This window comes from Acinonyx jubatus, chromosome B2 (assembly GCF_027475565.1).
Source record: "Acinonyx jubatus isolate Ajub_Pintada_27869175 chromosome B2, VMU_Ajub_asm_v1.0, whole genome shotgun sequence".
Classification (NCBI taxonomy): domain Eukaryota; kingdom Metazoa; phylum Chordata; class Mammalia; order Carnivora; family Felidae; genus Acinonyx; species Acinonyx jubatus.
The window spans coordinates 106,385,412-106,399,159 of record NC_069385.1 but is presented as its reverse complement, the minus strand read 5'-3'; the positions used below and the strand labels follow the sequence as shown (position 1 = coordinate 106,399,159).

At 41.7% G+C, this 13,748-nt stretch overlaps 1 protein-coding gene across 3 annotated transcripts in view; it reads right to left on the bottom strand.

Moving 5' to 3' along the window:
- The window catches only part of CLIC5 (chloride intracellular channel 5), a 159,802-nt gene extending 147,771 nt beyond the window's left edge, over positions 1–12,031 (bottom strand). Inside the window, exons 1-2 of one of the 3 annotated variants that reach the window (XM_053222721.1) lie at positions 11,547–12,031; positions 11,223–11,486 (exon numbers count right to left, since the gene is read on the bottom strand). In XM_053222721.1, the coding sequence (XP_053078696.1) occupies positions 11,223–11,486; positions 11,547–11,933 (651 nt within the window). In that variant the 5' untranslated portion in view covers positions 11,934–12,031. Of the gene's footprint in view, positions 1–11,222 lie in introns of all 3 variants that reach the window. The other 2 variants (XM_053222722.1, XM_053222720.1) reach the window with 2 other exon arrangements.
- Positions 12,032–13,748: the final 1,717 nt, after the last annotated feature.

Below are 13,748 nucleotides of genomic sequence, written 5' to 3'. Positions count from 1 at the left end.
TTGTCCAACCTTCACCCTCACATTTTCTTGGTAAACAACCCCTTCCCTTAGCCCAGCTGACCTTGCCTCCTTTAATTTGCCAAGTTATTTTGAATAAGGAGAAGGATCCTGGTCTGTGTGTGTGGGTCTCAGGATTAATACTACATTTGGCTCTAGTGGCTGAAGGGGCAGCCTCTTGGATCCTCAGAGTTATGCTTTGGTGGAGAACGCTTGCCACAGAGAGACCTGCGGGGAGCCTGGGCATGGCCAATGGATATTGACAGCTTTACTGACATTTACAAGAGCTGATTATTAGTTGAAGAACTTTGGGTAAACAGTTGCCATTTCAAATCAATTGATTTCTGTGAACTTATAGCACAGGTACTGCTTATGAATATGAATACTTTTCACTGGTGATTTCTTTATTTTGTGGGCCTGACCACTCCTCTGTCTCACTATGAAGCCCAACCTCTTATTTTCAGACGAAGGAATAAAGGCTCAGATAGGGGCCTGTGACCACACAGCTGATTGATTTTCATGCCAGATCTTAACCGAGCTCACCCTACAATAACACTGTCCTATAGAACCTTCGCCAATAATATTCCATATTTGCACTTTCCATGTACTTAGCCCCATGTAGCTGTTGAGCATGTGCAATATGGCTATTCTGACTGAGGAACTGAATTTTCAGTATTTTTTTTAATTTAAATTAATTTAAATTTAAACAGCCACATATGTATGAGCGCCCGGCGCTTGACTTCAGCTCAGGTCATGATCTCATGGTTTTGTGGGTTCGACCCCCATGTCAAGCTCTGCACTGATGACACAGAGACTGCTTGGGATTCTCTCTCTCCCTCTCTCTCTCTCTCTGCCCCTCCCCAACTTGTGTTCTCTCTGTCTCTCTCAAAATAAAGAAACTTTAAAAATAAACAAATAAACAGCAACATAGGGCTAAAGACTATCGTTCCAAATAGTACAGCTCCAGAATAACCGACCCAATTTGTAGAGGGTCGGTATAAATATAAAAAGGCTATCTACCAAGTTCCTTCCTTTCTTGCCCCATAGAAGAACAGGGCAAGAATATTCCTGTGGAAGGAAAAAGCATGCAGTTACAGTGCAGTCAACAAGAGGCACTCATGTCAGTTACCCATCACCACCCCACATATTTGCTATGCAGTTGCTATCGTCGAAACCGCAGAACGTTAGTGGTTTCCCAAACAATGCATTCTCTTATTTATTTTGGCTGTTGCCATGTTACTGCTGTGCACGAAGCCCTGGTAAAAATGGGAGGCTGATGGCTTGTGACAGGCCTGTCCCTTCTGTTGACCCACAGGCTCATGAAGGGACGCGGAACGCTCTGCCATAAAGCATAAAAGTGACGCGTGGCTTAAAGCCCAGATTTCTAATCTTTGTCTTCACAAGATCTTTGTCTTGCACAAAACACTTGGTTTCAGGCCCCCCTGACAGGGGAGGTCATCTCATATTTTTGAGGGAGTATCATCTGAGAATAGAGCTGCCAGTTAATGCATTTTTTTATGTACACAAATTCATCCTGGACACTTGGGGCCTGGGTACTGGAAGGTAGCTTGAAAACAGGATTCTCTCTTGGGAGTAGTAAAGCTCCCTCCTCCTGGGATTTTCCAAAGGAACTCATAGAATCACCAGGTCTGAATGGTGAGAGGTAAAAAGATGAGAATGTGGCGCTGCATTCTGGCTTGTGTTGGTGAATGATTAGCTGTGGCATCGGCTTTCCTGTCTCTTCACTGCTGAGAACATTGAGGTACAAAATAAAGACTTTGCAAGCGACAACATACTCTTCAAAGAGAAGGGAAAAGAAGGAAGTTTAGCGAGCAACCTTGGCCTGAAAACCAAAATATTTGCTATGGTTGTCTCCCACAAAATCACTTTAATGTCATTATCATTAGATGTTAGTCCAGTTGACGTTTCTGACTACATTCCAGGCTGTGATTAGAACTTGAATCCTTTCCAGTGTTTGGAAAGAAAGGAGAAGCAACTCAAAAGAGGTGGGAATCTTAAAGTCGATCAGGACAACCTCCACCTCTGACCAGAATGGAGTATAAAGACCCAGATTTATACTTAATTACCAGAACATTACTTTAAACAACTAGTAAAGCAGACCAACTATATGAAGTGTTGGTCTTTAGACATTGGGGAGGGGCAGCACAGAGCCCAAATGGAGCCTGATGGTCTCTCTTAGTTGAGGAGATAACCGAGTTTGGGGTTTGGAAAGGTCAGAGCAGCTAGAATTCACAGATCTTAATACCAGAGTGGATGGAGCTAGAGTGAGACAGCAAGAGGGAGGAACTACCAAGTGTGAGGAAAGAACTGGAAGTGAGTAGGAAAAACAATTCCAGGATCTCACATAAGACTGGTAATAGTTTGGTTCCCAGCAGTCAGAGTGGAAAGACCTCCTTGTATGCAGTAGCTGGAGTCCTCAAAAGGGTATTCCTTCCATAGTAGAACCAAATTGGCTTTAAACCATTCTTAAGGTAGGATTTTCTGGACCCACCTTCGCAAAGAGTACAAGTAAGCTTCAAAAGGATCAAATTCGTTCCAAGTAACTTAACTGCATTTCAGAATGAGGTCCAACATTACTTAAAGGAACACAACAAAATCCAGTATCAAACAACATAAAATTCACTGTCTGGCAGCCAAAATATATTATCAGATGATGCAAGTAACTACAAAAACATAACATAGTTAAAGAAAAAGCCAATCAATAAAAGGAAACCCATATATAGATAAGATGAAAAAATAAGTATACAAGGACATTAAAATTATCATTGAGAATAGACTCCATATGTTTAAGAAGGTAAAATAAAACATGCATATAATGAGAGAATTGGCAGTAAATTCAACATTTAGATTAAATCAACAAATAATTTGAGGGGTGAGAATTACCAAATCAATCTACAAAGAAATATATCCCTGGATTTCCTTATATCTATTAAATACACTGAATTTTCAAGGTGGGGGGGGGGGTGGAAACCTCCCCACCAAGAAACGTCAAGTGAAGATGCCTCCACTGGCAACTTCTACCAAGCTATCAAAGAAGAAATAGTACAATTCTACAAAAGGTCTTTCAGAAAACAGAGGAAGAGGAAACACATTCTCAACTCACTCTGTGAGGCCTGCATTACCCTGATAACAACACCAGACCAAGAAATTAAAAGAATACTACAAACTAAGATTCTTCATGAATCCAGATGCAAAAACTTCAACAAAATTGTAATAAATCGAATCTAGCAATCTATAACAATAATAAATCATGACTAAGTGAAGTTGATCCCAGATGTGTAAGGTTCGTTTAACACCTGAAAATCAATGAGTTTATTTCACATTAACAGAAAACCAGATGATAACCTCATAGCTGGAAAAATTCAGCACACATTCATAATTTAAAAACTCTCAGAAAAAAAAAAACTAGGAATAGAAAGGAACATAAGACATCTGTGAAAGGCATACAGCTAATATCATCCTTAACGATGAAAGATTGAATATTTTCCTTCTAAGAATGGGAACAAAGCAATGATGTCTGCTCTCATGGCTTCTGTTCAACAATGTCCTAGAGGTCCTGGCCAGTGTTGTAAGACCCCATCCTACTGGGGGGGAGTGGGGGGAAGAAAAAAGAGAGAGGGAAGGAAGGAATAAAAGAAAGAATACAGATTGGAAAGGAAGAAATAAAGATATCCTTTTTTACAGATGATGTGAAAATAGAGGAGAAAATCTTCATGACCTTGGGTTAGGTAATCATGTCTTAGGAAGGACACAGAAAGCATAAACCATAGAAGAAAAAAAAAGGAAAAATGGACTTTCTCAAGGTCAAAGACTTCTGTGTTCCAAAGACACTATTATGAAAATGAAAAGTCAAGCCACAGACTTGTAAACTATTTGCAAAACACTAATCTAAGAAATTGTATTGTGAATCTATAAAGAACTCTTAAAATTCATTATAAGAAGATACCATACTAAAATAATAATAACTCAACACCACTCATCATCGGGGAAATGCAAATTAAAACTACAATGAGATATTAACCTCACATCCATCAGGATAGCTAAAACCAAAAATACAAGAAACAACGAGTGTTGGTGAGGATGTGAAGAAAAGGGAACTCTTGTGCACTGTTGGTGGGAATGCAAACTGGTGTAGCCCTTGTGGAAAACAGTATGGAGATTCCTCAAAAAGTCCTTAACCATTCCTTAAAATTCCTTAAAAATAGGGGCACCTAGGTGACTCAGTCGGTTAAGCATCTGACTCTTGATTTCGGCTCAGGTTGTGATCTCTTATTTCTTGGGATGGAGCCCCACATCCTACTTTGTGCTGACAGAGTACATCCTACATGGGATTCTCTCCCCCTTCTCTGCCCCTCCCCTCACTCACGCACATGCTCTTTCTCTCAAAATAAACATTTTTAAAAAGAAAATAAGAGAAAAAAGTTAAAAATAGAACTACTTTATGATCCAGTAATCACATTACCCAAAATACAAAAAGGCTAATCCAAAGAGATACATGCCAAATTGTGGACGAAGACCAAGTGTCCGTCAGTTGATGAATGGATGAAGAGATGCCGTGTCTATGTACACACACACACACACACACACACACACACATGCACGCACATATACATACATACACATACACACACAATGGAATATTATTCAGTCATAAAAAAGAATGAGGTCTTGCCATTTGCAATAGCATGGATGGGGCTAGAGAGTATAATGCTAAGTGAAATAAATCGGTCAGGGAAAGACAAGTACCATTTGACCTCACTCACGTGTGGAATTTAAGAAACAAAACAAATGAACAAAGAAAAAAAGAGAGAGGCAAACCAAGAAACACACTCTTAACTAGAGAGTACAAATTGATGCTTACAGGAGGGGAAGGAAGTGGAGGGATGGGTGAAATAGGTGATGGGGATTAAGGAGTGCCCTTGGCGCGATGAGCACTGGGTGATGTACAGAATTGTTGAATCACTATGTTATACATCTGAAACTGATAGAACATTTTATGTTAACTATATTCGGATTAAAATCTTAAAAACGTACTTTAAAGCTGCAAGGAAATAGCGTTATACTTTACCAGTGCACCTAAAACTTAAAAGATTGAAAATACCAAGTGCTGGAAAGAAAGCAACTCGAAGTCTCATACAAAATATAGTAAGTCACTTTGAAAATAATTTGCAAGTTTTATTATAAGGTTAAATATCCACTGACCATATGACATAGTAATTCCACTCCTAAATATTTGCCCAAGAGAAATGAAAACAGAATCAATAGAAAAGCTTCTTTGTGCATGTTTATAGTCGCTTTATTATAAATAGCCCCAAACTGAGAAAGAGCCCAAGTATCCATCAACTGTTGAATGCATGAACAAATTGTGGTATATTCATACAATGCAATACTACTTAGTAATAAAAAGGAATGAACTGCTGATATATATACTAACATGGATGAATTCAAAAGCATAATGTGAAGTGAAAGAAACCGCACACAAAAGGTGACACAGAGTTTAATTCCACTTGTGTGACAGTTTTTAAAAGGCAAAACTATAGTGATAGAAAGAGGATCAGTTGTTTCCAGGAGTCAGAGGGCGGCTGGAAGGAGACTCACAGCAAACGAACAGTGGGGAGCTTTTTGGGGTGATGGAAATATTTTACATCATGATCGTAGTGGTTGTTACACGATTGTATACATTTGTCAAAACTTATTGAAGCTTACACTGAAAATTGCTAGATGTATGCAAATTATATCCCAAGAAAATTTGTTCCAAAGAGGCAAGGTGCACCATAAGGTATACAGTAATATCATAAGTGTTAAATAAAAGGCAGAAAGGAGAGAATTTCAAATATGTACCCATACAGGCTGGAATGTGCGCAAAATACCTCAGGAAGACTATACATGAAATTTTTAGAATATATTGCTTCAGAAAAGGAAATGGGGCATCTGAGGGGGGTATGATGGAGCAGAGACTCTATCTTTTGTACCTTTCAAATTTTGAATCATGCAAATAATAAACCTATTCAAAGGGGGAGAAAAGTCCGTCGCGTTCTAAAACCTGCTGTTATTCAGTATGATTTGAGTCAGAATCCTGTTCTATGTGTGAACATCTCTCTTTGTTACTCATCATTTCCTCCTTCCCCTGTTTTAAAAATCACAGGACTGCCTAAGAGTATATTCAATATATACTTCGGAGCATGACAATAAAACAAGTTTACAATGTGAAAGAGAGAGGGTGCCCGTGGGATTGAGACAAGGTTACTACAGGGTCGAATGAAGTTCCATGCACAGCAGGTTAGAACCAGTGGGTGCTTTCGAGCTCATCTCATACACCTGTTTTTTATTTTTTGTTTTTTGTTTTTTTTTATGGGGAGAAATCTAAAGCCTAGAGAGTGCATGTGACTTCCCCAAAGGTGCACAGCTAGTCAGTATCAGAATCCAGTTGGGGCTTAGCTCCTAAGTCTTATTACAGAAATAATATCAGTAGAGCAGGCAACCTAGCACAGTTCAAAGTACACGTTCAGTAAAATGAGTTTCCCCTTCGCCTCTTCCCCCTGTATCAGCTGGCTTTTCGTCAGGACTCGCTGTCCACCCATCCCCAACTCAAAGTCAAACATCAATGGAAACAGGAACCTAGGGTCTTTGCTTTAATGCTGACCAAATTTCCCAGAATACACTAGCAAGTTTTCCTTTAAAAAAAAGAACTTAATTGCCCTTCCCATAACCGGCTCAGTTTTAATCCATTTGACAAATATTTATGAGCGCCCCCCACCCCCACCCCAACTACGGGCCAGGCTCTGGGCTAATGGTGGGCGGACATACAGAGGTGAATACGATGTGGTCCAAAGTGCTTTCCCTATGGTGCTTACAGACCAGTGACCCACCCCAACTACGGGCCAGGCTCTGGGCTAATGGTGGGCGGACATACAGAGGTGAATACGATGTGGTCCAGAGTGCTTTCCCTATGGTGCTTACAGACCAGTGAGGAACAGCCTTACCCAGGTGATTGTAATATTAGGGGACACATGGTAAGATGGAGACAAGGACAGAGGCAGTATCACATAGAACAACCTGGAGTTTTAGAAATGGCTTCATGGGGAATTTGAGTCCAGAAAGATGAGGACAAGGTGACAAGGTGACAGAGGGGAGGAAATGCTATAGACAGAGGAGTCAGCATGGGCAAAGCCAGGTGAGATTGAACATGTCCAGTTTGTGGGGAGTTCGGTATTCCTGGGACATACTGAATGAGGCAGAATGTGATGGGAGGAGGGACCAGAGAGGCAGTTAGATTGTTAGGAGCGAGGTCAAGGCCTTGGTGACGCTCAAGGGTGGACTTGATCTTGTTGGCAAGGGGCAGGGCTTAAAGCGGAGAGGTATCTAACGTACAATTCTGTTCCAAGGGATGGTCTTTACTCCAGTAGGTGGCTGAACCATAGTTGACAGTTCCCATTACTCTGACCAATATTTATGGAGCCCTGATGACAGTCCCAGCAGCCTGCAGGACACTGTGCTTCAGAGGTAAGTAAAATGTGGTCCTTTCCTCAAGAACCTGACAGTCTGATAAATTACTCTTCAGAAAATGGGAGCTCAGAAAAGGATCTGTCACCCACTTGTCCAACCCTGTGCCCCTCCCCCAATATTCTGATTGGTAGCCCCCTCCTGGTCAGTTGGTGTTCTCTCCGCCAGTGTTGACACGACTCACCTTCTCCTGGTTAACGTGTTTGGTTTTGGCCTCTACGTCTATTGAGAAGACAGTGTTTGGTCAATTATATAGCTGCAGAAACACAACGGCAGGCCCAGGAGGGAGGACACATTGCATTAGCTATGGTGACATGGTTGCCACAGGCTGCTCCTTGTAATGTTTAACACTGACAGCTGTGGGAATCCTCAAGTCCTTTGATTTAATGTTCCTTCAGAGCTCAACAAATCAAATTAAGCGCTCACATACTGGCCTTCTGCCCAGCCTCAGGATGATGTTAAGAACATGTCAGGCATTCTCATAAATGTCTGGGACCCAACGGGAAGGTACAAACCATCCACGACTTCTCACAGAACCCCTTGCATTTGGTGGAAATATGGATCCCAGGAATGGCTGTCCATGTTCCCATGCTTCAACTCCACCAATTCCCACCCTGCAGGGGCTGTAGCGGGTTGAAGAGTGCCTCCCTCCCCAAAGGTGGGTCCAACCAGAACCTGTACCTGCTACCTTATTTGGAAAAAAGGGTCTTTGTGGATATAATTAAATTAAGGATCCTGAGACGAGGTCATCCTTGATTAGGAAGGGCCCTAACTCCATTGACAGGTCTTTACAAGAGAACGGAGGAGAAAATAGAGGCAGTTACAGGAAAGAAGGCCATGTGATATGGAGCGGAGAGTGGAACGATTCAGGTACAAGCCATCAGAGGGGATGCCAGGAGCCACCAGAGGCTGGAACGGGCAAGGAAGGATTCTCCCCTAGAGCTGTCAAATGGAGTGTGGCTCTTACCCCGGAGCTGGGAGGAGGAAGGAGCCTAAGCAGGTTACCCTTGTACCCTCCTCTTCCGTGCAAGCAGAGAAGCCCCTGTACCCCCCACTTTCACTTATAATTCCCATTCAACATTGAATAAAGAACTGCCATGGGGATGGGTAGGGAATTGGGAAGCAGGGATTATGACTGCCACTCTTCTTAGCACTGCTGAATTTCGTGAAAAAAAAGTTCACACATAGGAGCTGAGGTCTCTGAGTGAACAATTATTTTAAAAGGAATGTAAACTGAAAGAGTTAACTCCAATATTTGCTTTCAGAAACTACAGATCTTAAATAACACAAGACCACACGTTACTATCAAACAGTTTTTCCTGTTGCTAATGCCAGCTGGAGATTCCAATAGTTCTGTTTTCTCCTGTTTCTGTTTGGTTCAACACCAGTGGCAGGCTAATTTCTAGTGAAATCAACACTTTGCCAAATTTACAAGTGTCTTCATGTGCCCGTGATGATGATGACGATCCACCTTGTCTGTTGCATAAAGGTGCATGGATGCTTCTGTCCTGAGAAAAATATACCTAGTCTTCACTAGGAGTGGGGTTTTGTGGTCTTTTCTTTCTTTCCTTTCCTTTCCTTTCCTTTCCTTTCCTTTCCTTTCCTTTCCTTTCCTTTCCTTTCCTTTCCTTTCCTTTCCTTTTCTTGTTTTGAAACTAACTTAATGGTGGATATGGAAACTGGAAGACTGCTTGAATGCACCTGCTTGAATGTCACCTCCTTGGTGGGACCCCTCCTGACTCCTTCCTGCACTCTTGAGCACTCCATCCCCAGTACCCACAGCACTAAGTTAACTCATCTATTTCACTGAAATTAACCACGTGCAAGTCTATCTTCCACACCACATTGCTGATTTCTTGACAGCAAAGTCCCTCCCTGTCTTCATACCCCTTTTCCCCCAAATGCTCAGCATAACACCAGGCAAGTTTTGACGGGTACCTAAGTAGAAGCCAAACACTCTGCTAGGTGCTTTTTAAAGACTATATGGTAGAAGAAAGGAAATACAATGTGCACACAAAACAACTAGGGAAAAGTACAAAGTAAAAAAAAAATAATAATATATGAAATTAGTAAATAAAATGAATTTTATTGGAGGAGTAATTGGAAACCACAAAGGGGAGAAATAAGCATGACCTGGGGTTTTGTGGGTTCATTTTATTAGCCAGAAATAGCATTTGCTAATATGTGGTCCTCATACTAAGAAAAGTGTAAATATGAATATTATCAGGGAGTGGACGTTGGGGGAAAATGTTCTGCTTTCTTGATTAATAAAGATGATTTGTCTAGCCCAGAATGCTTTTGTATGTTCTGATAAATCGTAATAGTCTTTACTGTAAATGGTCTGTGTGTAATAAATAGACTATTTATTATAATATGAGTCTAAAACAAAGATTTCCAAAGTTCTCAGTTTATATATCATAAGCATTAAACATTAACACTGGCTGTTAGTGTCTTACTACTACACCACTGAAATCATTTTACTTCATCAGATAGTTTAGTTATATTGGTGTCAAAAGGGCAAACTCAGTGACAGAGGTTACATTTATTGACCATATATCTGAAGTATCTGTGACCTTAGAAATGCTAAGAAGGAAAGCCCAGCACCTGACTGTTGATTTGACTTCCTCTCACCAGCCTTGGTTTCGTTTTTGAAAATCAAGTTGACAAAGGAAATTTAACCAGATGAGAAAATGTACTTAATGTCTGTCACAAAGGTAAGGATTTGAACTGCATTTTCTGCTCACTTGTAAGTGAACTTTTAAAAAAATACTTTGCCCATGGTATATAAAAGTCAATGATCAGACACACAATTTAAATGCACTTTCCAATACTTATACTTTTGAGCAGTCCCGCGTGAACTCTGGAATGACTTGTTTATTTTTTATTTAATTTTTTTCAATATTTATTTATTGAGAGAGAGACAGAGACAGAGGGTGAGCAGGGCACAGCAGAGAGAGACGAAGACACAGAATCCAAAGCAGGCTCTAGGCTCTGAGCTGTCAGCACAGAGCCTGATGCGGGGCTCGAACCAACGGACCGTGAGATCACGACTTGAGCTGAAGACGCTTAACCGACTGAGCCACCCAGGCGCCCCTGATTTTACTTTTTGATTGGGGGAACACAGCAGTCACATTTTCAAAATTACACGAACAGAAACAACATTCTAGAACTAAATTTTGACAGTCATTGTGACATTACTATATGCACATATATGTGTGCATATTTTTATACCATGTATTTGACAGATATCAAAATAAATGCCTTTGATATATTGTTGAAACTTAATTTTCTTAAACAAATAAAAATATAAATCATCTTTTCCTTTTCTTTTTTTGTTTTTTTAATGTTTATTATTTATTTTTGAGAGACAGAAAGAGATAGGGCTCAAGCAGGGGAGGGGCAGAGAGAGAGGGAGACACAGAATTTGAAGCAGGCTCCAGGCTCCCAGCTGTCAGCACAGAGCCCGACGCAGGGCTTGAACTCACAAATGGCGAGATCGTGACCTGAGCCGAAGTCAGATGCTTAACTGCCTGAGCCATCCACGTGCCCCTGGAATGACTCATTTAACCAGCCATACTCTTGAATATGTCTGGAGGTCCAAGGACCATGACATCATGCATCTTTCCCTGGACACTCAGAAAAAGAAGACACCATTTTCTCCATCTACACATGCAGAAGTGCCTACCAGAGACAGCACTTACCTTAACAAAGAGGATAATCTCAGGGTCTGTGGAAGTTGATTCACTTTCTTCCAAACCATCAGCAGCAGAATGGCAGGTGGAGGAATCCCTGCTGGCAAAGAAGGCCCTACTCTGCTGGGTGGGGAAGGTTGGAGAGGGCAGGCCTTTCTCCATCATGCCTCCATCCTCCTGGGGTTCCTGGGCTGGTGAGGGTACTTCTTCCCAGTCCTGGGCTGGTGAGGGTACTTCTTCCCAGTCCTGGGCTGGTGAGGGTACTTCTTCCCGGTCCTGGGCTGGTGAGGGTACTTCTTCCCGGTCCTGGGCTGGTGAGGGTACTTCTTCCAGGTCCTGGGCTGGTGAGTGTAATTCTTCCTGGTCTTGGGCTGGTGAGAGTGATTTTTCCATTGAGTTGTTCCAGTCTTCGCTGGAGACTGGTGGCTCACCCTGTTGAAGATCCTGGGACTCAGGACATATGTCACCTGGCAGGAGGTAGTCTCCTGCTTCTGGTTGGGAAGAGGTCAAGCTGTTCTCCTCACCCTCAGCAACATCAACTGACACAGAGTCGTATTCATGGTTTTCCAGCTCAGTGGCATATGCATCATCTTCTGACCTCAGGCCTTCATGGATGTTATCATAAAGAGGGACTTCGTTTTCTTCTGGCGTTTCTGGAACCTCATACATCCTTTCTTTTTGGACTGTGTCATAGATGGTGCTGCTATCTTCACCATTCATGTTCCTTGATCTGATAAATCTTTTGCAGGCAGACCCGAATAGATCAGAAATGAATAAAGGACTAGAGAATGCGGCACCACCTTGCAGAGGAATCAACAAGCTTTGAAACACGGCAACTAGCAACAGCTACCAATGACAGGTCTCTAACAATCATTTACCAGAGGCTTTAATCAGCAAGCGACGAGTCCATTGGGCACCAGATAAAGCTTACACTCTCAGTTAACTCCTTCACTGCTAAGGATAGTTTCAAGTAGCGTCTGGGGTTTTCCTCACTGCCAGTAACTCCAAGATTCTTTGGATTAACCGGAGGTTGAATTATCTTCCCAGTGCACGCTTAAATTCTAAATATTTAGCCATGGGTCGCTAAGCAGGGCTCCCTCTTCTAATTGCCTCCAAATGTTGACAACATTCAAGAAGTCCCTGCAATTCACTTCTTCACCGTCGTCACTGATCTGTTAATGGCTGAATTCATTGCACAGAACAATTCCTTGAGTATCAGTACCCTGTGATGCATAAGCTGTACATGCTCCAGCTAGGTGACAAATTCCATTTGCATTTCTTATCTGGAAACACCACCAGGTGATTAAATGGCAGAAGGGAAAGGAGATAAATGCACTGGCCTATAATTACATCGGTACAGACCACCCAAAAATAAAAACTCAAAGATTTATGGCTTTGAGTTTTACGTTTCCTTCTTAAATCCGTATGATCATCAACAAAGTCAACGAACTTTTATACCGAGATTCTGCTATGCACAGGATACTGAAATGAGCGCCAGTCCTATGTGTTAGAAGATTCATTCTCTGCTGTTGAGAAACTTCTTTTTTTTTTAATTTTTTTAATCTTTATTTTTGAGAGACAGAGAGACCGAGTGTGAGTGGGGGAGGGGCACAGAGAGAGGGAGACACAGAATCCGAAGCAGGCTCCAGGCTCTGAGCTGTCAGCACAGAGCTGACGCGGGGCTCGAACTCACGAACTGCGAGATCATGACCTGAGCTGAAGTCGGACGCCCAACTGACTGTGCCACCCAGGCGCCCCTCTGCTGTTGAGACACTTCTAAACATAGTTGGAAGACTAGAAAGAAAATCTAGACCCTAATGGGCACAGAATAAACTATCCAAGGTTTTCTTAGTGCAATTGCCCCAGGTCTGGGATAAGCAGTAGGAACTAGATGTACAAGGGTGCCTAGTTGAAGTCACTTACAAATGCCATAAAAATACAGGCTCTTTGTTTCTAATCTGGTATTCTATTCTGTTAATTCCCATTTCCCTTCATCACACCATGTACGTGGTTCTCTGTGAAGTGACAACCAGAGAGGTTGTAAAGGGACTTTAGTGTCCAGAAATCATGTGAAAATTAGGAAGCAGTGCAACTGTGGACATAGAATTTGATGAACATCTTATTAACAAAACTACCTTGTACCCTTAGCTCCAATAATATATCCAGGAATCTTCTGCAGCAAACTAGAGCAGTATTTCTAGAACTCTAGCTTTGGGGATGGCTCAGAGACTAGATGAGTGGAAGGTGACTAGAGACAGACTTTAAGCATCTTGATGTTAGTTAGCCCTTTCTCTTATTGAAACATGAGGTTTGGTGTGTCCAAATCCCTGATAAATTACCGTAGGTTCTATAATTAGGCACTTATATCTCAATGGAGCCCCCCCCCCAATTCTACGCATAATATTAGAGCTGGAGAAAACCTAAAATCTCATTCAGTCTAACGTTCATTTTCCGATTGGAAAAAAGCCTGAAACCTAGAAAGGGGAGGTGAGTGTTCCAAGTTCACACAGAGAGTTAATGACAGCTGATTTCCGT